This window comes from Rhinoderma darwinii, chromosome 1, assembly GCF_050947455.1.
Source record: "Rhinoderma darwinii isolate aRhiDar2 chromosome 1, aRhiDar2.hap1, whole genome shotgun sequence".
In the NCBI taxonomy this organism is placed as follows: domain Eukaryota; kingdom Metazoa; phylum Chordata; class Amphibia; order Anura; family Rhinodermatidae; genus Rhinoderma; species Rhinoderma darwinii.
The window spans coordinates 285,698,820-285,721,163 of record NC_134687.1 but is presented as its reverse complement, the minus strand read 5'-3'; the positions used below and the strand labels follow the sequence as shown (position 1 = coordinate 285,721,163).

The window sequence follows — 22,344 nt, the reverse complement described above, 5'->3', positions numbered from 1 at the left end:
GAATGGGGAGAAGTGTATGACGCCGATTGGTCAGCCTCATACACTTCTCTCCATAACGCCCACTTGGTCAAAAAGTACAACACGCCCAGTTGTCTATTAAGAAACTCATTAGCATAAAGCTAATATAGGTCATAACTCAGTCAAAAATGATCGTTTTTCTAAATAAAACAAACTGCTGTTATCTACATTACAGCGCCGATCACATTATATACAAGATAGGCCACTTATAATGTGGTGACAGAGCCTCTTTAAAAGACAAATAAAAATTCATTCTTTATACATTCTTGTTCTCACCTTTGCATAATTCAGTAAGCAGCAGGAATTCCCCTTGGCCTGTATCAGATTCCTCTTTTCCTATTGATGCAGCCGAGCAGAATTGAACGATGTTTGGGTGGCCAGATAACTTTTTCTTTGAACAATATCTTTAGGAAAGTAACGAGTGAATAGACTAACTTTTTAGAGCCTCCTGAGGATTCAAGATATTAAAAAGGAATATTCTCAACTTACACATTTTCAGAATATCTACGAAATAGGCCATAAACGCGGGTCCCAGCTCTGGGACCCACACATCTCCAGAACAGGGTCATCTGACCCGGTGCCATCCGGTGAAAATCGGCCACAAAATCCAGACAGAGAATGAATGTAAAGGTGGCTGCACGTATATCTTCATTATATTCTCTAGGAGTTACATAAAAGCCAAGAAAGAAAAAATTACCATAGAATGGTGTAGGGAGAGCAACGCACATGCATGGCCACCTCTCCATTCATTCTCCACCTGAACGCCATGGTCGAGTGGCCAAGTTTTTAGTAAAAAAAATAAATAAAAATTAAAATGGAAAAAAAAAAAAAAATGCGTGTTGCAATTTCGTTTTTTATGCCGTTTTTCAGAATTTATCATGTGCAGCAAAAACAAGTAGTTTCAAATAGTTGAAATGCATAATCAGCAATGTGAAAATCACCACCTAAAAAAATTTATAAAAAACGGAAGTCAGTAAAACACACTATTAGGCCAGATTCCCCGAATAGTGTGTGGAAATTCCGCAGCATTTACAGTAGCAGCAAAGTGGATGAAATTTAGAAAATCTCATGCCCAAGCTGCGGAAAAAAAACACGCAGCGTAAATGTTAATAAATGGACCTGAGGTGCAGAAGTCAATTCCGCAACATGTTAATTTATGCTGCGTTTTTGTTGATTTTCCGTTGAGGGTTGTCCCCATTGAATTCAATGGGGATGCAAATCTCGCAACAGAAAGCCAAGTGTTGCGACTTATGCCGCAAAAATCGCAACTACGGAAAACCAAATCATACTTACCCAGAACACCCTCCTCCGCCTTCCTGCAGTCTGGCCTCCTGAGATGACGTATCATCCCATGTGACCGCCACTGCAGCCAATCACAGGCTGCAGCGGTCACACGGGCTGCAGCATCATTCAGGGAGGCCGTACCGGACTGCACAAGAGGGACACGTCGTCATAAGAACAGCCTTCGTAAGTGTGAGCAGTTTTTACCGCTGATTTCTGCAGCAGAAAGGATGTCCACAAAAAGCACCACAATGTGGTGCGCTTTCCAAACGGGATGCACTGCAGGCTCCAGATCAGATACGCTGCGTGATTTTTGTGCAGCGTATCCGTCCAGTGGGACCCCGGCCTAAAGCAAAAAACGCATTCACCAACCTTTTTTAGTTGCATTTATTTTGGTAAAAAAAAAAAAAAAAGCGCCACACAGAGTGTGTGAAGAAAGTCTTACACAAGCATAATACAATGATGCACTCAGTTCGGGTCATTAGATTCCAGCTGGGATATATGGGCGTAATGTATTTTTTTATTTTTGTTCTATATTATAACAACTTGTCCCCCTGAAACTGACAGTTATATCACGTGTATGGCTGGCTTAAAGGGGTTGTCTGCTTTTTATTTTTGAATTCATTTATAGAATAGGAAATCATACAGTTTCTAAACATATATGTATTCAAAATTCTGCTCACATACTTTTCTTATATCAGTGTAGTAGACCCATTTCTTCACAATAAAATAGTACAGCCCACAGATTAGTCCTGTGTAATGTGTCCACAGGCTAACTGACTAGGACTAATCATGGCGTCAGTCATGTAACCAACCCCCCCGAACATTACGTGACCCCTAGCATTTAGTTAGCAACAGGGTTACATGACATACATGTGTTGGAGCAACAAGGGGAAGATATCAATAGGTTGAGTAAGACTAAAGGTGAAATAATGATGAACAACTACTTCCCTGTGCGTGTATTTACTTGTATACCATGGCTCCCTGTCTTTAGGTGACATACAAGATGGCTGCTTGTTTCTAGATGATGTTGTTGTTAATAAAGTTAAAACGCAACAATTCTGCTTGTACTCCGAATCGTTAAATCAATTTTAATTTTCATAACAGAAGCGCCGTAGTGCACAGAGAAGCAGCCCGGCCATTGGCCTTGCCCTTACAGCAGCTGCTTGCGGGGTGCGTCGTTCAGTCATAGCATACACGGCGCAGTGAATTCGCCCTCTGGCCCCAGCCATATGAGTTAAAGAGGCTCTGTCACCACATTAGAAGTGCCCTATCTCCTTCATAATGTGATCGGCGCTGTACTAGAGATAAAAGCAGTGTTTTTTATTTAGAAAAACGATCAATTTTGACCAAGTTATGGCCTATTTTAGATTTAGGTCCTGGCTGGAGGTGATATCTATTCACTGTCAGGACACTTCAGTAAACTTAGTGTGTGAGTAAGTGACAGCACATCGTGATCTCACAGGATCAGGCTGTGCTGAGTACTTGAATGGAGAGAAGTGTATGACGCGGATTGGTCACTGATTGGTCAGCGTCATACACTTCTCTCCACTTGGTCAAAAGGTAAAAACACGCCCAATTGTCCATTAATATAGTAATTAGCATAAATCTAAAATAGGTCATAACTTGGTCAAAATTGATCATTTTTCTAAATAAAAAAAACCACTGCCGTTATCTACATTACAGCGCCGATCACATTATGTAGGAGATAGGGCACTTATAATGTGGTGACAGAGCCTCTTTAAGTCCGCCTCAATGCAGCCCACACTGCCCAAGAGTGGAGTTTGGGCCATCATTCTCTTTGGACTGCAGCAAGTCAGGTATAGGCCCCTGGGTATCAACAACCAGCATGACCATCCAACTGGGATAAAATATGCATTCTTACATACACTAGCCCCTGTAGCTATACCAGTCTCTATAGATATTGGTATATCCATAGGTGTTTTTATGTGCAAGAATGCTAATTAGTCTCTATATAGAAACTGATAGAGGTGGTTTATGGGCTAATCTCTCGGCAAATGCATAGAGATCACGCCATTTATGAGCAATATCCATTTCTATAGGGAGAATAAGTCCATAAATGTGTTTTATATAATACATAGTGTACTATATAAAACATTGGATTTGGATATACTCAGTACAGGCTTACTTCGGTTGGCTATGATTGACATTTTCTTCGCTAGTCTGCCATAGCCACGTGGTGGGAGGAAGAAGCCTGTGTTGAACATATAAAACTCATGCTGCTGGTGCCATCTGCCTGGACTGTGCGGGCACCAAGGACCAATGGCATCCGATGCAGCCACATGTAGTACAACTACTGCACCGTTTAATTCCTTAAAGAAAATCTGCCACCAATGAATGTGTATGCTGCCTGTACTTCTTATTCACAGAATATGTATATTACTATATTGAACCCCACAGTGCTGGCATCTCAAAGCCCCCAATGTCACTGTCCATATATGGACAGTGACGTCAATGGCTCCCTCTAGGAGCAGGATCCCCAGCCAGAGCGTTGCCAACGCTTTGACCGGGAATTCTTGCATTACAAAGCCTCTAACGTCACGGTCCAAGGGCTTTCCCAAGTCAGAAGTCCCCGGCCAGAGCGCTTGAGAAGCTCTTGTGAGGGACTCCATAGTTTAAATCTCCTGACATCACTTTTACTACATGGACAGTGACGTCAGGGGCTTTCCTTGACTCAGCACTTAAAGGCCATGTACATCGTTTTTTTTTTATAGAATTGTGCATCAGTGTGATTGGTGCAACCTCCTAAACACATTTTATTATAAAAAAAATCTTTCTACTTTTTTTATATACAGCTGCTTTATATGTGTGATAGAAGAGGAGATAGATGGTATCAGTTTAAACTGCTGCTCGCCCTGCAAAAACTAAGCCCTAAGGACCCAAGCACATGGCCGTAAAAAAATCTCCGTAATCGGAGACCGTAATACTGCCTGCAATTACGGACTCGTTCGGTTCTATTGGGCACGGACACCTTTCCGTATCGCTACGGATAGGTGTCCGTGACGTAGAACCGTGCCAGGAATTATGGAGCATGTCCTACTTTTCGTATTTTACGGGCCGTGCTCGCAGCCGGCCGTGCCCACAATCGCAGACCATGATTACGGGCACGGCCGTGTGCACGAGGCCTCACATAGCTCAATTAACGGGGGAAAAAAAAAAAAAGTGATGGCTATCAGATTATGGCGATACAAAACTAATGTAGTAAAACAAAACAAAAAAAAATTTGGTATCGCCGTAATCGTATCAAACCATAGAATTAGATGAACACCGCCTGATGGATGTCGTAAAAAACAAAAAAATAAAAAAAAAAAAAGGTGTAATCACTATTTTTTGCCCATTTCACCACACAATTTTTTTTCCCAGCTTCCCAGTGAATTATGCGATACAATAAATGGTGCTATGAAAAACTACAACTTGTCCCACAAAAAAAAAACAAGTCGTCATAATGCTAGGTCGACGAGAAGAAAAAAAAAAGGATGGTTTTTGGAAAGCAGGAAGTAAAAAACTAAAATGAAAAAGCGTCCTTAAGGGGTTAAAGGTTTTAGAGTTCAGCTTCTGTATTTGGTCCCTACAATATTCCCAAGAAAACCAAAAAGTAATAGACATGTTAAGATCAAGTACATTTATAAATGTATAATCAAGCAGCATACAAACTGGTGTATTACAAGGATACCATGAAACAGATCTCTTGAATAATCGCTTTATTCTTTTCTTCTTCATTGGATAGCAATCTCTACAAAAAAAAACAAAAATACCCATTATGACTCTGCTGAAAATATACAGTATATGACTTGCAAACTAAAAAGGTATCGCCTGTACAGGCTCCTGAACACCTTAAAATCAGTCTCATGCGATATTCTTACGCATGAAACAGAGCTCACTTGGAGTGGGAGGACAGCACTGGCAGAACAGTATCAGAGGTAATAGAAGTACATAGGAAGAAGATCCCAGAACTACTCTTAATGTACATCTCTGAACTACCGTACTGTGGAAGAAGCGCAGCACTGCCAGGCAGCTCCTAAGGACGTCAGTCAGGCACGGGCATACAGAAACAAGGCTCTGTGGACCCCTGTGTAGCGTCATTAGAATGTGCCCAGGGGTCCCGCGATGGCAGCACCCAGAAATTAGAAGGGCTGCTAGAAACCGAGGAGGAGGAAGACAAGTGGCAGAGCCTAGGTCAGATTCTACACAGCAGGGAAAGCTGGAAGTTTGCCCGTGGCCCTTTCCCTGCGTCATCAATCCCCTTACTCCATTGCCTCCTCATTTATCCCCCTCCCACAAGCCCTGTGTCTCTGTGCCCCGTGTATTGTCCAGAAGTGTGATCCGCTATCGTCATTTGCCCCTCCATGTCTGCTGCTGACCCAATCACCGCCCGACCCGGAGGTGGGGGTCTATCACTTTCCATACCTCACCAGTTTGCTCGTGTTCTTATCTGGGTTCACAGGTCATTTTTTTTTTCCCCCCATGAACCGGGGCAAAAATGCAGTATTTTGACGCTTTGCCCCAGTTCGTGGCAAAAAAAATAAAATTAAAATTCCAATGCGATATGTGAACCCAGCTTGATTGGAGTGGGATCTGTGAAAAATCCCATCTGACACTGCTGCATATTCATTCCTAATAGAGCTAAAGAAAAAAAATAATAAATCACGTTGAAGACATTTTATTTGGACTGCGCATTTTTGTGAGGCGCTGTAGAGTACGGTTTATATTAAGCCCCCCCTGAACCGCAGTCCAAACAATTTGGGCATTTATGCATGAAAGCATTGGTAAAAGTTATAGTGATGTTTGCCTGCAGAAAAATAAAGTTATTAACACAGCGTATCCCTACCTATTACAGTATGAAATACCGCAAATTACGTACTCCTCCTTGGCTAAAAAACACTCTGCAAAAATGCTATGAGGAGTATTTTTACCCTGCTGGAAAATATGGAGTACGACCTCTGGGTATGGGGGTGTAATAGGATTTCTTTATTTTATAATTCAAGTCTTACTTGGGTTTGTCAAAAGTGTGAAAATTTTCCCAGCAGTGAAAGGGTTAAGAGCAGCATAATATGGAGACAGGTCTCCGGCACAAAAAGGAGAGCTCCACATTGCGGGGAGGGGCGAAGGGACGTCTCCCTCATTTTAACGCCTTAGATGCCGAAGTCGCTATTGGCCATAGCATCTAAGGGGTTAAACTAGCAGGTTGCAGCTGGTAAGGCCTTATTCACAACAACGTGTAACACGTCCGTGTGACGGTTGTTAAAACCGTGGCCGAACAGACCTACGCAATTGAATGTGGCCATTCAGATATGCAGTGTTTTTCACGCAGCGTGTTTCCGTTCTTCCCTGTGCTGTCCGTAATTCACGCACAAGTTCATAAGAAATGGAGAAAAAAATAATAAACAAATGTGCACATAAAGACAACAACTGATGCCACACAGATGCCAAGCGGAACTGCAACGCATGACAAAAGCATCAGTTTTCTGCGGACGCAAAACAGACGTTCGTGGGAAGAAGGCCTTACATCAAAACATACAGCCGACACGCTCATCTTATTAAGTCATCTTTTCATGTCCAGCCGCTCACGCGCTAATGGTTCCCTGGTCACCAGCCGGTCTTTGTTTATAAAGATGAAGTCTGGACCTGAAACATGACTGCAGCAGCCTGAAGACCCCCATGAATCTATGGAACGGTGATAATGATATAGTGCCTGCATGGGGGGTTGCGGCACTATCTACATGGGCACTGCAGTGTTTTCAGGGGATTGGGACAAAAAAACCAAACCCTGACAAAGAAGATCCAATTGGAGACACTGATGCAAAACGAACATGAAAAATTGACAATTGATCAGTTTTTAATGGCAATTTTCTTTCACTGTCGTGTGACTGTAGCCTAAATGATTATGATGCCAGGAGTCCCGTTCACATGTACCGTGTTTAGGCCGGGAAATCCAGCTGACACACGGACCGTATTTCACGGTCCAATCACGATCGCGTGAATCGGGAAGTAAACGTCGTTTATTTAAAAAACCATCATGGGGCCAGTACTGACAGGGTCCTGCTCACACTTCAGACACTAATATAATCTCGCTCCAGAGTGCCTGCTCGGCGCTGTCTGCCTGACCCTGCTGCAATTTACACTGTTCTCGTCTGCAATGTCAGAGACCGGCTGAGGTGGCGACGGGCAGAGTGGGATGTTAGTGCACGAAGTGCATAATTGATTATAGATTCTGTTAACCTGTTCCCTACCGGGGAACACAGAAGTTATAATCAATTAGGGTGGGGAACCTTTTTTCTGCCAAGGGCCATTTGGATATTTATAACATCATTTGCGGGCTATACAAAATTATCAACTTAAAAATTTGCCCGCTTTATTTGGTCAAACATGTAATTAACTCAACCCTAATGTGATGGCTGGAACCGCTTCTCTTTGGTGAGGCGTGTGATGTTAGCCCATATTGATGATGTTGCTGCTGCGTCGTTTAGTCTGGAGCGAAGTCGACTCTTTGCAATGGTAAGTTTTGAAAAGAACTGCAGCAGTAAGTTGTTCCGATTTGATTACTTAAAGGGGTTTTCCCATCAGGGACATTTATGACCCATCCACTGGTTAGGTCATAAATGTCAGATAGAGGTGGGACCCACCTCAGTCAGCAGCACATATCTCTAGAAGGGGGCCTCCTAAACCCAGTTCTACCTCTCTACCTGTGTTCCGGCTGATCTCAGACCATGAAGATAAGAGAGTAGCTCGCTGAGCTGTTTCCGTAATTCCCATAGTAGTTACGGAAGAAGCGCAGCATGCGAGTTACGCTATTTCCGGTACTATTCAGTTCTATGGGACTAACGGAAATAGCGTAGCTCAGCAAGCTTCGCCGTTTTCTTCTTCATGGTGGGAAATCACAAGCTTCAGCTACAACACAAAGAGGTTTAGGGGGCCCCGTTCTAGAGACAGATCTGGGATACAGAGGTAGGACCCGCATCTACCTGACATATCCTGTGGATACATCATAAATGCCCTTGATGGAAAAAAAACAAAACTTTGTCACCTGACCTCACTTCGAGTGAGTAGGGCGGGCGGGCGGACTGAGCCAAGGAGGGAAGTACACGGCGGCAGCAGCGGTCAGAGTGAGGTCGGACATGCTGTGATGGGCGTGGACCAGTCCAGTCACCTTACTTCACCGACGTGAGGTCAGGTGACTTGACTGTGCCAGCCCGGGAGTGGACCAGTCCGGTCACCTGACCTCACGCCACTGACTCAGGTCAGGTGACCGGACTGGTCCACTCTTGGGTTGGCACGCACCGACCTCACTCAGACCGCCGCTGCCGCCATACTTGGCTCCGTCAGCCCTTCTCCTGCTCCTAAATGCGAGTGAGTAGATAGACATTTTGTAGGTCTGATAAAGTATTTGCTTTGCAGAGGTTAAAAGTTGTGAAGTTATGTACGATTATTATAGCAATATATGTTAAAAAGTTATTTATATAAAGAAAATTATGTATTAAAAATCTATTATTATCTCTTGGTATTACTGTTAAATAAATTGAAAAAAATAAGAAAGCCAAGATTCAAATCGAAAATCGGCCATAGTGTTGAAAAAAAATAAAAAAAAAATTCTTGACTTTATTTTTGGGCAAAATCACCCAGCCCTACAACCTACCTTTAAAAAGCAGGAACGTAGCACAATATATGTTGTAACATCCATGGCCGCAGACGGTCAGGTTTACTCACCCCCTGACGGCCGCAGCCATTGCCCTGTGAGCGCTGGCCCGCATCTCCTCCTCAGGAGACGCCAGCGCTCACTACCGCTTCGCTTTGCTGTGTTCCGTTAATTAGCCCATGATCCTGGACTATAAGAAGGACTCTGCCCCTTTTTGCCTTGCCTGAGCTTTGTTGTCGTTGCCTATGTTCGTCTATGCAAATGGTCCCTTAAAGGACGAGTGTCGTGAAAAAATTTTTTTTTATATCAATTTGCTTTTAGTGTTTTATTAAAAAATGTTTTATTTGTGTGTTTGGGTTTTACTTTTTCTTGTCTATGGGGGCTGCCATTTTTTTTTTCCATCTCTGTATGTGTCGATTAACGACACATACAGACATGGAATACGGCACATACAACCCCATAGTGAATGCGAACGGGACCCGTTCCATCCACTATGCTGTACGCCGTCTGTGTGGGAACGGCGCATGCGCCGCTTCCACACAGTCCAAATTGAAGGTCTTCGGCCGAGCCACGTCCGGCGCCATTTTCTTGTGGACCGGAAACACCCGCAGCCGGACAGTAAGATTACTACTTCCGGTCGCGGCTTCCGGACTTGTGTTCTGAAGCAAGCACTTGGAGCGGACGGACCGGAGGGAGCGGCGGCGTCAGGAGCAGGTAAGTTATTTCTGTGTATGTACGTGTTTTACTGTGTGATTACTACTGTATGTAAACTTACTACGCTGTGTGTTAGCTCAAAAAATGGCGACACACAGTGTAGGAGGTTTGACCGTTCAAGCCCCTCGTTTCTCCCGGCACTAGCCAGGATAAGGGAGGGGGGATTCTGAGAGCTCACTAGAGCGAGTGTGTATTCTCAAATTTTGCAGCATAAAGCAATGTGTTTGCTTTACCACATGCCAATGCTGCAATTTTGGGAATTGCTCCATCTAGTGATCAGCACTGGGAAATGTTATAAATTAGAATCTAATTTATAATATTTCCTGACTCGTGAAAAAAGGTAAAAAAATCAGAACAATGTTTAATCATTTATACACTAACTTAAAAAAAATAAAATAAAAATTTCTAGCGACACATTACCTTTAAGTGTCTTCCAGTTCCCAGTGTTCCCGCTTCCTGTAACCTGTATCCCATGTTATCTTGGTGCAAGTGCCGTATAGTATTAGAGTCGTGCTGCGCTGAGTCTACGCCTGCTCCGCTACACAAAGCCTGGTGTCTGCCTGCTGCCAAAGTCCTGTCTGAGCCTGTCCAGCTACTGTCTGAAAGTTACCACAGGTACACCTATTGAACTATAGACTTTGCCTTGACGGTATGGCAGTTGGCCAACAGGACAGTCTGGCCCAGTGGGTCCACGTACCAAACGTGACATATGTATCCTGAAGTTGGTAATTTATAATCACGGTGATAAAAATAGTTTTCTTTATGTTTACTTCAGAACACAAAATAGAAAAAAATATATATTTTTTTATATCTGTATTTCTTAACACAGATGTAAATAGAACTTAAAATACTAGTAGCGGCTGCCAAAAGGAGAAATGCTTTTAAAAGTAGCAATAATAATATTAAAATAAAGTCGACAAATCATTACCTTCAGTGCATAGTCTTTCCCAGAGTCAAGATCTTGAGCTTCATAGACAAACGCAAATCCACCTTACAAAAAAAAATAGAAACCCAAAATCAAACAAACTCTATTACAGCAGTAACATACACTCTCAATTTCAGCTTCTGTGGCACCATTGTGTAGTATTCTAGTACCCCTTTAAAGGGAGTTAAATGGGTTCTCCGAGATTGTATAAACAGTACTAAAATAACAGCACTAGTAGGGTACACAACTGACTGCGTTTATTTCACCAGGTGATCGCCATTCTGGAACCCACATCAGACATTTATGTCAAATCCTATGGATATGCCATATAGGTCTCTATGGGAATAACCATTTAAGAACACCAGAGGGGAGAATCTATGGATCAGGACAGCCATGCAGTTAGCATCTGCACCCCACTTTGCCCAGCAATAATGTTTCCTGTGCAGGACACTGTTGGCAGCCTTTTGACAAGGATCCTTTCTCTGGCCACGTTCAGGCGCATTTCGGAGCGTAAAAAGCTCGCATTAAGCTCTGCAGTACACTTGAAATGCACCTGCAAACAGCTTCCTATTGATTTCAAGACAAAATACGATGTGTGGGTCATACAAGGCGTACTTTTACGCAGCTGAATTAGGCAACGCCTTGCAAAAATATGTACAAAAGCAATTTCTAACTTCTTGAAGCGTTTTACAAGCGGATTCCCCATTAACACTTCAAAAAAAAAAAAAAGGTTTCGAATATACCCTCAAAGTTTGTTAAAAAACACCTGCATTTCAGAGGCGGTTTTCTCTTGAATTCATCCTCGTATTGCTCAGCCTCAACATATGCCGTGTGAGCATAGCCTATGACTACACGATGCACGAAAATAGTTATTTCAATAGGGGGCATCGGCAGTGCTTGGATAAAGTAGCGCTATTTAAAGGCCCTCTTAAAACGGGCCGATGCAATCTGCATGGAGATGAACGATCGTCAATATGATCGTTCGTTCCCATACAGTTTGCATATTGTCAGCAGCACATCCCCTGGGGAAAAAAAAAATTCAACTTCTGTGCCGTTTCCGCCACAGTTTAAAGAAAACAGGCAGAACTTCAGAGGGGGCAGGACCATTTACTGTAATTTAGACCAGAAACACATGTAAATTAAAGCGGAGATTTCACCCTTCATATTAAGGCTGGGTTCACACGAGCACATTAACGTCCGTAATGGACGGACGTATTTCGGCCGGAAGTCCCGGACCGAACTCAGTGCAGGGAGCCGGGCTCCTAGCATCATAGTAAGGCTGGGTTCACACGACCTATTTTCAGACATAAACGAGGCGTATTATGCCTCGTTTTACGCCTGAAAATAGGGCTACAATACGTCGGCAAACATCTGCCCATTCATATGAATGGGTTTGCCGACGTACTGTGCAGACAACCTGTAATTTACGCGTCGTCGTTTGACAGCTGTCAAACGACGACGCGTAAAAATACTGCCTCGGCAAAGAAGTGCAGGACACTTCTTTCAGACGTAATTTGAGCCGTTCTTCAGTGAACTCAATGAAGAGTAGCTCAAAATTTACGGCTGTCAGAGAAGCCTCGCAAAATGCGAGGAGGAATTACGGCTGAAACGAGGCAGCTGTTTTCTCCTGAAAACAGTCTGTCTTTTAAGACGTAAAAGCCTCTCACCGTGTGCACATAACCTTAAAAGAAGAGACTGCTTTTGATCAATAATTTACACTCAGGTCAAATATATTTAAAAATAAATAAATAAGATAATTGAAAATACTTTTCTTGAGTAACAGGATTGGCTTTTAGATCTAAAGAAAAATCCAGAATGCTGGTGCTTTCCAGTTACCAGATAACGTGTATATTACACTTCTCTCTTTGTGTACCAAAGAAAAGTATCCAAATACCTATAAATTCCCATAGGTTTCTATGGGGCAAACATACGACATAAGACTGTTTTTGGCATATGTTTGACAGGTTTATGTCTGGATAGCGTTTCTACCATTGTACAAATAAGGATATTCCCATCTTACACACTTATGACATATCCACAAGATATACCATAAGTGCATGATAGATGTGGGTGCCAGATCTGAGCCCCACAACTATCTCGAGAACGGTTGTCCATCGACTCTGGCTGGATGCAGCTCACCAGGGGGAAACTATGTGGAGAGGTGGCAGGGTTTACAGAAACAGCCGAGCTCGCTGTGCTACGCTGTTTCCATAACTCCCATAGCAGTGAATGTTTCTGGAACTCGAGAGTTCACTTCTATGGGACTTATAGAGACAAAGTATAGCGGTTTCCGTAATTCCGGCCGCCACCCCATAGAGAACCTGTTTGCCAGCAGCCGCCACACCAGGTGGGGACAGGGTAGGGGACCCCCATTCGAAGTAGATAAGGGTCCCAGCTCTGGAATCTGCACCTATCAGACATTTATGGCACAGCCTGTGAATATGCCATAAACATCCAAGATGGGAAAACCCCAAGGTAACTCGCTATACTCAGCACATCCAAAGTTACTACCTTTTTTTTTTTTATATACAGCATCAAACATAGGAATGTTGTTGAAAGCAACATGAGAATACAGATTTCCAGCGTTCTTCACAGTTCATATAGAAAAACGTAATTTCTCTAGGCCAATATTTATTATTAAATATTTCTTTGTTTATCCCTTTTGAGTGAACAGTCCCCTGGAGCACAGTCATTCTCCACTACTGGGACTCCCAGCATTCTGGGCTACTGATGGTTTGTCCAGTGACATCACACAACTGTTGGCAGCTATGTTCATCTAAAACTCACTTTTAGGTGCTGTTCACACTAGATAGCGTATATAGCAGAGCCATGACAGCTACGCTGGATCCGTTTCCAAACAGATAAACAAATCATGCCAAATCCCAATGACTTATATTAGGTTTCTGCTATTCTTACTGTCAAAAATACCAAAATCTATAACTGAATGGAAAAAACTAAGACATTTATGTACCCATCAGATTATAAGGAACCAGAAGTAATAAAAATACTTATTGCAAGCTCCATAAAGTGCCAGGGAACACGTATAAACTAACAGGAGCGCTGGAAAGGACGACGTATACAGAAATGCAGTACCAAACACAAATGTAAATAGAAGATGGGAAGATGTAGTAGGGTTGATTTTATCATATCGAAACATTTTCAATAAACAGATATTAAATGGAAACAATGGCTTTCATGGGTTACTCTGTAATTCCACCTTACCAACCCTGGATTGGCTGATAAAAGGGAATAATAGATTGCATTTAGAATTAGGAATTTCTGCACCTGTCCTCCTTTCCCATCAACAGAATAAGGGAGGAATGAGGGTCACACAGTAAACAAAGCCAAGCGACTTGTGACTACAGTACCAGATGACAATTGTCGCTAGCCCCCAGGAGCAGGGAGTACAGGGCAGTGCGCCCCCGCAGTGTGGGAGGAGCCGAGGCACAGGTGGGCCCAGCAGGTGCATTAGTAATACAGGTTGACAATGCATCATGTAATGGCTCCCCGCCCCCAATAACGAGGGCAGAGGCAATGCCGCTCATACTCACCCTCCGCAATCACCCGCTTCACTCGCAGTTTCATCTCCCCCAGCTCCACAGTCTGTCCTACAAAATCATTATGGTCCCTGCCAGCGGCCCCTAAAGAGCCGGGCCCGGCAAGGAAGTCTAGAGCGGACTGCAGGAGAGACATATCCGTGACAGGAGTGACGGACACACAACACCGGGCAGCCACAGAACGGCTAACCCCAGATAGGCAGATGTCAGCGCCCGGCTCTCACTTAGTGCCCAGCTTCCGGCCTCTGCCCTGCTTCCGCATACGTGACGTCATCTACGGCTGACGTGCGAACGTTCCCCCCACTCCCTCTCTTCTCCTTGCCCATACAATATCTGGAATGCTGCCTGGTGATGACGTGTACAGTCCATTTACACCTGCGCGAGGGGGTGGGGAAGTAATCTACAAAGTATAGGGAAATATAGCTATGTGAGCAATTTTCTACACAGAAAATAACTTTTGCCCCTAGTGGTCAGGTCCAGTATACTGCTACGAACTAGTCATGTGCATCTTTCCATGCCCTCTAGTGGTCAGGTCCAGTATACTTCTACAAACTAGTCATGTGCATCTTTCCATGCCCTCTAGTGGTCAGGTCCAGTATACTTCTACAAACTAGTCATGTGCATCTTTCCATGCCCTCTAGTGGTCAGGTCCAGTATACTGCTACAAACTAGTCATGTGCATCTTTCCATGCCCTCTAGTGGTCAGGTCCAGTATACTTCTACAAACTAGTCATGTGCATCTTTCCATGCCCTCTAGTGGTCAGGTCCAGTATACTGCTACAAACTAGTCATGTTCATCTTTCCATGCCCTCTAGTGGTCAGGTCCAGTATACTGCTACAAACTAGTCATGTGCATCTTTCCATGCCCTCTAGTGGTCAGGTCCAGTATACTGCTACAAACTAGTCATGTGCATCTTTCCATGCCCTCTAGTGGTCAGGTCCAGTATACTGCTACAAACTAGTCATGTTCATCTTTCCATGCCCTCTAGTGGTCAGGTCCAGTATACTGCTACAAACTAGTCATGTGCATCTTTCGACGAGAATACCGAAACAATAATGCAGCATGCTGCGCTATTGTTTCCGATAAAACCCCAGAAACCCAGACAGAAAGTAGATGGAACCCATTAACGACATACCACGTACAAGTATGTAACAGCTGGGCTGAGCTCGCGCCATACTTAGCAGGTGATGGTTGTGTAAGGGTATATTCACACTGCCTATTTTCAGCCGTTTTTCGGGCTGTAAACCCCCCGAAAAATGGCTGAAAATACGGGGGGCTCAACGCCTCCAAACATCTGCCCTTTGACTTCAATGGGAAAAACGGCGTTTCGTTCCCACGGGGCATTTTTTACGCGACCGTTTTTAAAAAGGGTTCGGTAAAAAACGCCCCGCAAAAAAGAAGTGCACGTCACTTCTTGAGCCGTTTTTCATTGTCTCAATAGATAAACAGCTCCAAAAAACGGCCGTAAAAAATGCATAAAAAAAAACGATTGATGCTTAAAAAACGGCTTCCTTATTTTAGAGCAGTTTTTAGTCTAGCGTGTGAACATACCCTAAGGGTATGTGCACACGATAACTGCAATTACATCTGAAATTACGGAGCTGTTTTCAGGAGAAAACAGCTCCTGCATTTCAGACGTAATTGCTCGTACTCGTGTTTTGCGAGGCGTCAGTTATGGACGTAATTTGGAGCTGTTCTTCATTGAATTCAATGAAAAACCTCTCAAATTACGTCCCAAGAAGTGTCCTGCACTTCTTTGCCGAGGCTGTAATTTTACGCGCCGTCTTTTTGACAGCGACGCATAAAATTAAAGGTCGTCGGCACAGTACGTCGGCAAACCCATTGAAAGCAATGGGCAGATGTTTGCCGACGTATTGGAGGCGTCTTTTCAGGCGTAATTCGAGGCATAAAACGCCTCGTTTACGCCTCAAAATAGGTCGTGCGAACCCAGCCTAATACTGCCGGTACCTCGCTGCAACGGACAAAATCAAAGATCACTTTGATTCTGCCCATTTAACCCCTTAAATGCTGCGGTCAATCGTGACCGCAGCATTTAAAGTGTTAGAATCAGGGGGCAGCCCCCTCCAACGCGATCACAGAGGGTGATGGTCGTTATGGCAGCTTGGAAGCCTAATGAAGGCCCCAGGTCTGCCATCTTTGTACTCCTTTGATGCCCTGCCTCTGTGAGTGTATCAATATACTACAATACATTAGTACTTCAGTATATCCTGCAAGCAATCCAATGCTCGCAGGTTCAAGTCTCCTAGGAAACCCAGCCTTAGGCCCCAGCATCCAATGCACCCCTTATAGCTATGCAGGCCATGTACCTAATTGACTTATACTTCTCTTTTCATATCCAATATATATCAACTGGAAAAAAATAGTAACATATTTCCTAATGTCATTAAACAGCCGTCTGGGTCTTGGTAGGGCATAGGACTGCATGATCAATTAGAAAACCGCAGTAACGCACATCTAGAATTTCTTACGATGCGATTACACTAGCGTTTTCTTTACGGTATGTGTTTTAAATTACAATGCGTTCTGACGGTAAGAATTTAGCTGTATGCATTTAACACCATTACTATACGGGTTACCCATTGTTACTAACCTCAACCCGTTCCAGTGGCACATGGCTCCAGCCAACAGCTGGTTTCTAGGCAACCAGACACCTACTTTTCTTTTCCTGTCTTCAGCCGTGACCTTGCTGGATCCGGCCACGGTTAGATGATGTTGGTTCTGGTGTCCTATTTAATCCCTTAACGACCAGTCCTTTTTCGGGCCTTAGGGTGTACTCTCATGGTGCAGTTTGGCTACGCGTTCGAAATTGGCATTGAAAAACTGCATGCGGTTTTACCATAATTATACCGTAAAAATACATGCGTTTTTTAGCCGTATGGCAAAAAAACACAGCAAAATTGCACCTTGCGAATACACTCTTAGGGCTTATTTAGACGAACGTGTAATACGTCCGTGCAACGCTCGTGATTTTCACGCGCCTCGCACGGACCTATATTAGTCTATGGAGCCGTGCAGACATGTGCGTGATTTTTACGCAGCGTGAGTCCGCTGCGTAAAACTCACAACATGTCCGTTCTTTGTGCGTATTTCGCGCATCACGCACCCATTGAAGTCAATGGGTGCGTAAAAAATTCAGCCGAAATCCGTTTATAAATTGACGTGCGGTGCGGTTTTATAATCTGCAGCATGTCAATGTATGCTGCAAAATATCTGCTTTTCTTTTGCAGGTTTTCCCCATTAAAACCTGCAACAAATAGCAGATGTTGCGAAATTTGCAGGGGAAAAGCTGCGATTTCACAGCAAAAATCGTAACTCAGAAAAAATTAATAAAAAGGTTCATACTTACCACATGGTTGTTGTCATAGCGACACATTCTTCTATTCTCCGTCCAGGCTGGCCTTCTGGGATAACATTTCATCCCATGTGACGGCTGCAGCGGTCACATGGGCTGCAGTGTCATCTCAGGAGGCTGGACTGCACGGCCAACACAGGAACACGTCACCATGACAACGGAGACCAGGGGAAGTATAAACTTTTTTTTTTTCCCCCAACCAATGTTTTCTGCAGTAGACAGTCCGCCTGAAAAACTGCACCACAATTTGGTGCGTTTTTTCAGGCGGATTTCCCTGCGGATTCCAGGACGAATACACGGTGCACTTTTATGCAGTGTATCCACTCTGTAAGAACATGCCCTTAAGGCCTTATTCAGACGAACGGGAAATACGTCCGTTCAACGCGCGTGATTTTCACGCGCATTGCACGGACCTATATTAGTCTATGGGGCCGTGCAGCCATGTCCGTGATTTTTACTCAGCGTGAGTGCGCTGAAAAAAAGTCACGACATGTCCGTTCTTTGGAAGTTTTTCGCGCATCACGCACCCATTGAAGTCAATGGGTGCGTGAAAACCACGCATGTCGCACGGAAGCACTTTCATGCGTACAGCGTGATTCGCGCAACAGCTGTCAAAAAGATGAATGAAAACAGAAAAGCACCACGTGCTTTTCTGTTTACAAACATCCAAACCGAGGGTCATAATGATGGCGGCTGCGCGAAAAGCACGCAGCCACGCATCATATGCTGCAGCCACACGGAGCTGTTAAGTGCCTTTTGCGCAGGCAAAACGCAGCGTTTTTTGCCTGCGCAAAAACGGCACGCTCGTGTAAACCAGGCCTAAGTTGGAGCCTGCCTGGAAGGAGATCTGGACATTCCTCCTGTGAGAAGCAGCATTGAACCCTAAGGCTGGGTTCACACTACCTATTTTCAGGCGTAAACGAGGCGTATTATGCCTCGTTTTACGTCTGAAAATACGGCTCCAATACGACAGCAAACATCTTGCCATTCATTTGAATGGGTTTGCCGACGACCTGTAATTTACGCGTCGTCGTTTGACAGCTGTCAAACGACGACGCGTAAAATGACTGCCTCGGCAAAGAAGTGCAGGATATTTCTTTGGACATAATTTGAGCCGTTTTTTCATTGAATTCAATGAAGAACAGCTCAAATTTACGGCCGTCAAAGACGCCTCACATAATGCGAGGAGGAGCAATTAGGTCTGAAACGACGGAGCTGTTTTCTCCTGAAAACAGTCTGTAATTTCAGACGTAAAAGGCAGTTATCGTGTGCACATACCCAAACAGACCATCGCAGAAAACGGACTGTATTTGTATCAAAGAGTAACTGGATTCTCTTTTTATTTACCTGCTCCGGTCTATGAGAAGTGTGTGTCAGTGTTTTTCCAATTATACAACCCTATCTACCTCAGGACATAGAGGAAGTAAAGCGATATCCTAATTTTCCTCTATTTCAGATTCAGTTGATGTCCATTAGGGTAGGGAAAAACTGGGCATATAAACTGCAGATTTGCTGCAACGTATTTCATTGCCGAAAATCCGCAGCATAGTACAGTAGCATCAGTGTGGGTGAGATTTGAACAAATCTCACCCACACACAGAGGAAAAAAATCAGATGAAAAAACTTTCATGAATTGACCTGCGGTGCAGTTTTTTAATCCGCAGCATGTTAATTTATGCTGCGGAATCGCCGTTCTTTTATTGTGGGTTTTCCCAATTGAATTCAATGGGGGCTAAAATCTGCAAGAGTTGTGACTGAAATGCTGCGACTGCCGCCAAAATTGTAAGTGAGAGAAAAAAAATAAACTTTTTTTGAGTTAAAATGAATAGAAAAAAGCTTATACTTACCCCCGGCCGTAGTCAAAGCAACACGATCCTCTGTTCTGAGCGCAGCCCAGCCTCCTGGGATGATGTTTCATCCCATGCAGGGCTGGCATTAGGTGGTGGTGGTGTGGGGGGGGGGGCAAACTGGGCAATTGCACAAGGCCCCCATCCTCTTAGGGCCCGCTGCCAGCGGTTGCTACGGGGCCTGCGCCGCCCAGCCCATAACATTTGTGGGCCGGGCAGAACGGGCCCCCTCATGCCTGGTGGCGTCGCTAGTACCGGAGGGGGACCCGGTGCTAGCGAAAGCCAAAGTCACTTGTATGTGCATCCTCAGGACGTAGATACAAATAAATAATGTAAGCTGCAGGCCACGTTAGACCTGCAGCCTATAAGGCGCTGGGAAGAATCCCTGCGCAGGCCTGGCGTGATGACGTCACTGCATCACGCCAGTCTGCGCATGCGTCCCGCCCGGAGGCTTTGAATTGCTCCATCCGTCGCGGGAACGGGGCAAAGTAAGTACAATTTTTTTGGGGGGGGGGGGGTTGTGTGCCGATATACAGGGGTAAGCGCTGTGTGACACTATATACAAGAGGGGGCGAAGTGTGACACTATATACAAGGGGGGAGCGCTGTATTGCACTATATACAAGGGGCGGTGCTGTGTGACACTATATACAAGAGGCTAGCGCTGTATAGCACTATATACAAGGGGGATTGCTGTGTAGCACTATATAGAAAGAGGGGGTTGTGTGGCACTATATACAAGGGGGAGCTGTGTGGCACTATAGACAAGGCAGCGGGGTTGTGTAGCAATATACAGGGGGGATTGCTGTGTGGCACTATATACAAGGGGGAGCTGTGTGGCACTATAGACAAGGCAGCGGGGTTGTGTAGCAATATACAGGGGGGATTGCTGTGTGGCACTATATACAAGGGGGGCTTCTGTGTGGCACTATATACAAGGGATGGGGCTGTGTGGCAATATACAGGGGGGATTGCTATGTGGCACTATACACAGGGGGGTTTTGTGGCACTTTATACAAGGGGGGGATGTGTGGCACTAATATATATATATATATATATACACACACACACACACACACACACACACACACACACACACACACACACTAGTCCATCTCAATGAATTAGAATATCATCAAAAAGTTCATTTAAATCAGTAATTCAATTAAAAAAGTTTAACTCATATTATAGATTCATTACACACAGGGTGATCTATTTCCAGCATATTTTTCTTTTAATGTTGATGGTTATGTCTAACAGTTAGGCCTCATTTACACGAGCGTGTGCGTTTTGCGCGCGCAAAAAACGCAGCGTTTTGCGTGCGCAAAAGGCACTTGACAGCTCCGTGTGTCATCCGTGTATGATGCGCGGCTGCGTGATTTTCGCGCAGCCGCCATCATAGAGATGAGGCTAGTCGACGTCAGTCACTGTCCATGGTGCTGAAAGAGTTAACTGATCGGCAGCAACTCTTTCAGCACCCTCGACAGTGCATTCCGATCACCATATCGAGTAACCTGTTTAAAAAAAAAGAGGTTCGTACTTACCGAGAGCTTCCCGGCCGTTGCCTTGGTGACGCGCCTCTCTTGACATCTGGCCCCACCTCCCTGATGACGCGGCAGTCCATGTGACCGCTGCAGCCTGTGCTTGGCTTGTGATTGGCTGCAGCTGTCACTTGGACTGAATTGTCATCTTGGGAGGTCAGACTGGAGGAAGAAGCCGGGAGTTATCGGTAAGTCAGAACTTTTTTTTTTTTACACGTTCACGTATATTGGAATCTGAAGTCACTGTCCAGGGTGCTGAACCAGTTTAACTCTTTCAGCACCCTGCACAGTGACTGTCTCCTGCCGGGTTCGGTCAAAACGAGTTCGGCCGAACCCGGTAAAGTTCGGTTCGCTCATGTCTAAGACACTCCGTTCGGATGTTTGTAAACAGAAAAGCACGTGGTGCTTTTCTGTTTACATTCAGTTTGACAGCTCTTGCGCGAATCACGCAGTTCGCACGGAAGTGCTTCCCTGCGACCTTCGTGGTTTTCACGCACCCATTGACTTCAATGGGTGCGTGATGCGCGAAAAACGCACGATTATAGAACATGTCGTGAGTTTTACGCAACGCACTCACGCTGCGCAAAATTCACGCATCGTCTGCACTGCCCCATAGAGTAATATAGGTGCGTACGACACGCGTGAAAAGCACGCGCGTATATTACGCTCGTGTAAATGAGGCCTTAATGAAAACCCAAAATTTAGTCTCTCCGAAAATTTTCAATATTGGGTAAAACAAGATTGTAGACTCATGGTGTCACACTCTAATCAGATAAGCAATACAAAACACCTGCAAAGGCTTCGTAAGCCTTTAAATGATCCAACAGTCGGGTTCAGTACCTACACAATCATGGGGAAGACTGCTGACATGACAGTTGTCCAGAAGAAATCAAGGTCCCAGAGTCTGGAGGAAGAGTGGAGAGACATCAATCCAAGTTACTTGCGGTCCAGTGTGAAGTTTCCACAGTCAGTGATGGTTTGGGGGGCCATGTCATCTGTTGGTGTTGGTCCAATTTGTTATATCAAGTCCAGAGACAACGCAGCCGTCTACCAGGAAATTTTCGAGCACTTCATGCTTCCCTCTGCTGACAAGCTTTATGGAGACACTGATTTCATTTTCCAGCAGGACTTGGCACCTGCCCACACTGCCAAAAGTACCAATACCTGGTTTAACCCCTTGCCGTCGTAAACAACTTTCAGAAATTTTCGTTTTTCCTCCCCACCTTCCAGAAGCCATAACGTCTTTATTTTTCCGTCTGTGTAGTACTATGAGGGCTTGATTTTTGCGGGACGAGTTGTAGTTTTTCGTAGCACCATTTATTTAGCCATATAATGTACTAGGAAACGGGTAAAAAATTATTTGTGGGGTAGAAAATGAAAAAAAACCAGCAATTCCTCCATGTTTTTTTGCGCGCCGTTTTTACGGAATTCACT

General features: G+C 44.5%; 1 protein-coding gene across 2 annotated transcripts in view; it reads right to left on the bottom strand.

Annotated features, from left to right (window-relative positions):
* The window catches only part of GAK (cyclin G associated kinase), a 155,052-nt gene extending 140,559 nt beyond the window's left edge, over positions 1-14,493 (bottom strand). Inside the window, exons 1-4 of one of the 2 annotated variants that reach the window (XM_075864649.1) lie at positions 14,144-14,493; positions 10,596-10,657; positions 4,994-5,053; positions 295-409 (exon numbers count right to left, since the gene is read on the bottom strand). In XM_075864649.1, coding sequence (XP_075720764.1) covers positions 295-409; positions 4,994-5,053; positions 10,596-10,657; positions 14,144-14,285 — 379 coding nt within the window. In that variant the 5' untranslated portion in view covers positions 14,286-14,493. The remainder of the gene's footprint in view (positions 1-294; positions 410-4,993; positions 5,054-10,595; positions 10,658-14,143) is intronic. The other variant, XM_075864648.1, reaches the window with a different exon arrangement.
* Between the last annotated feature and the right edge of the window lie 7,851 nt (positions 14,494-22,344).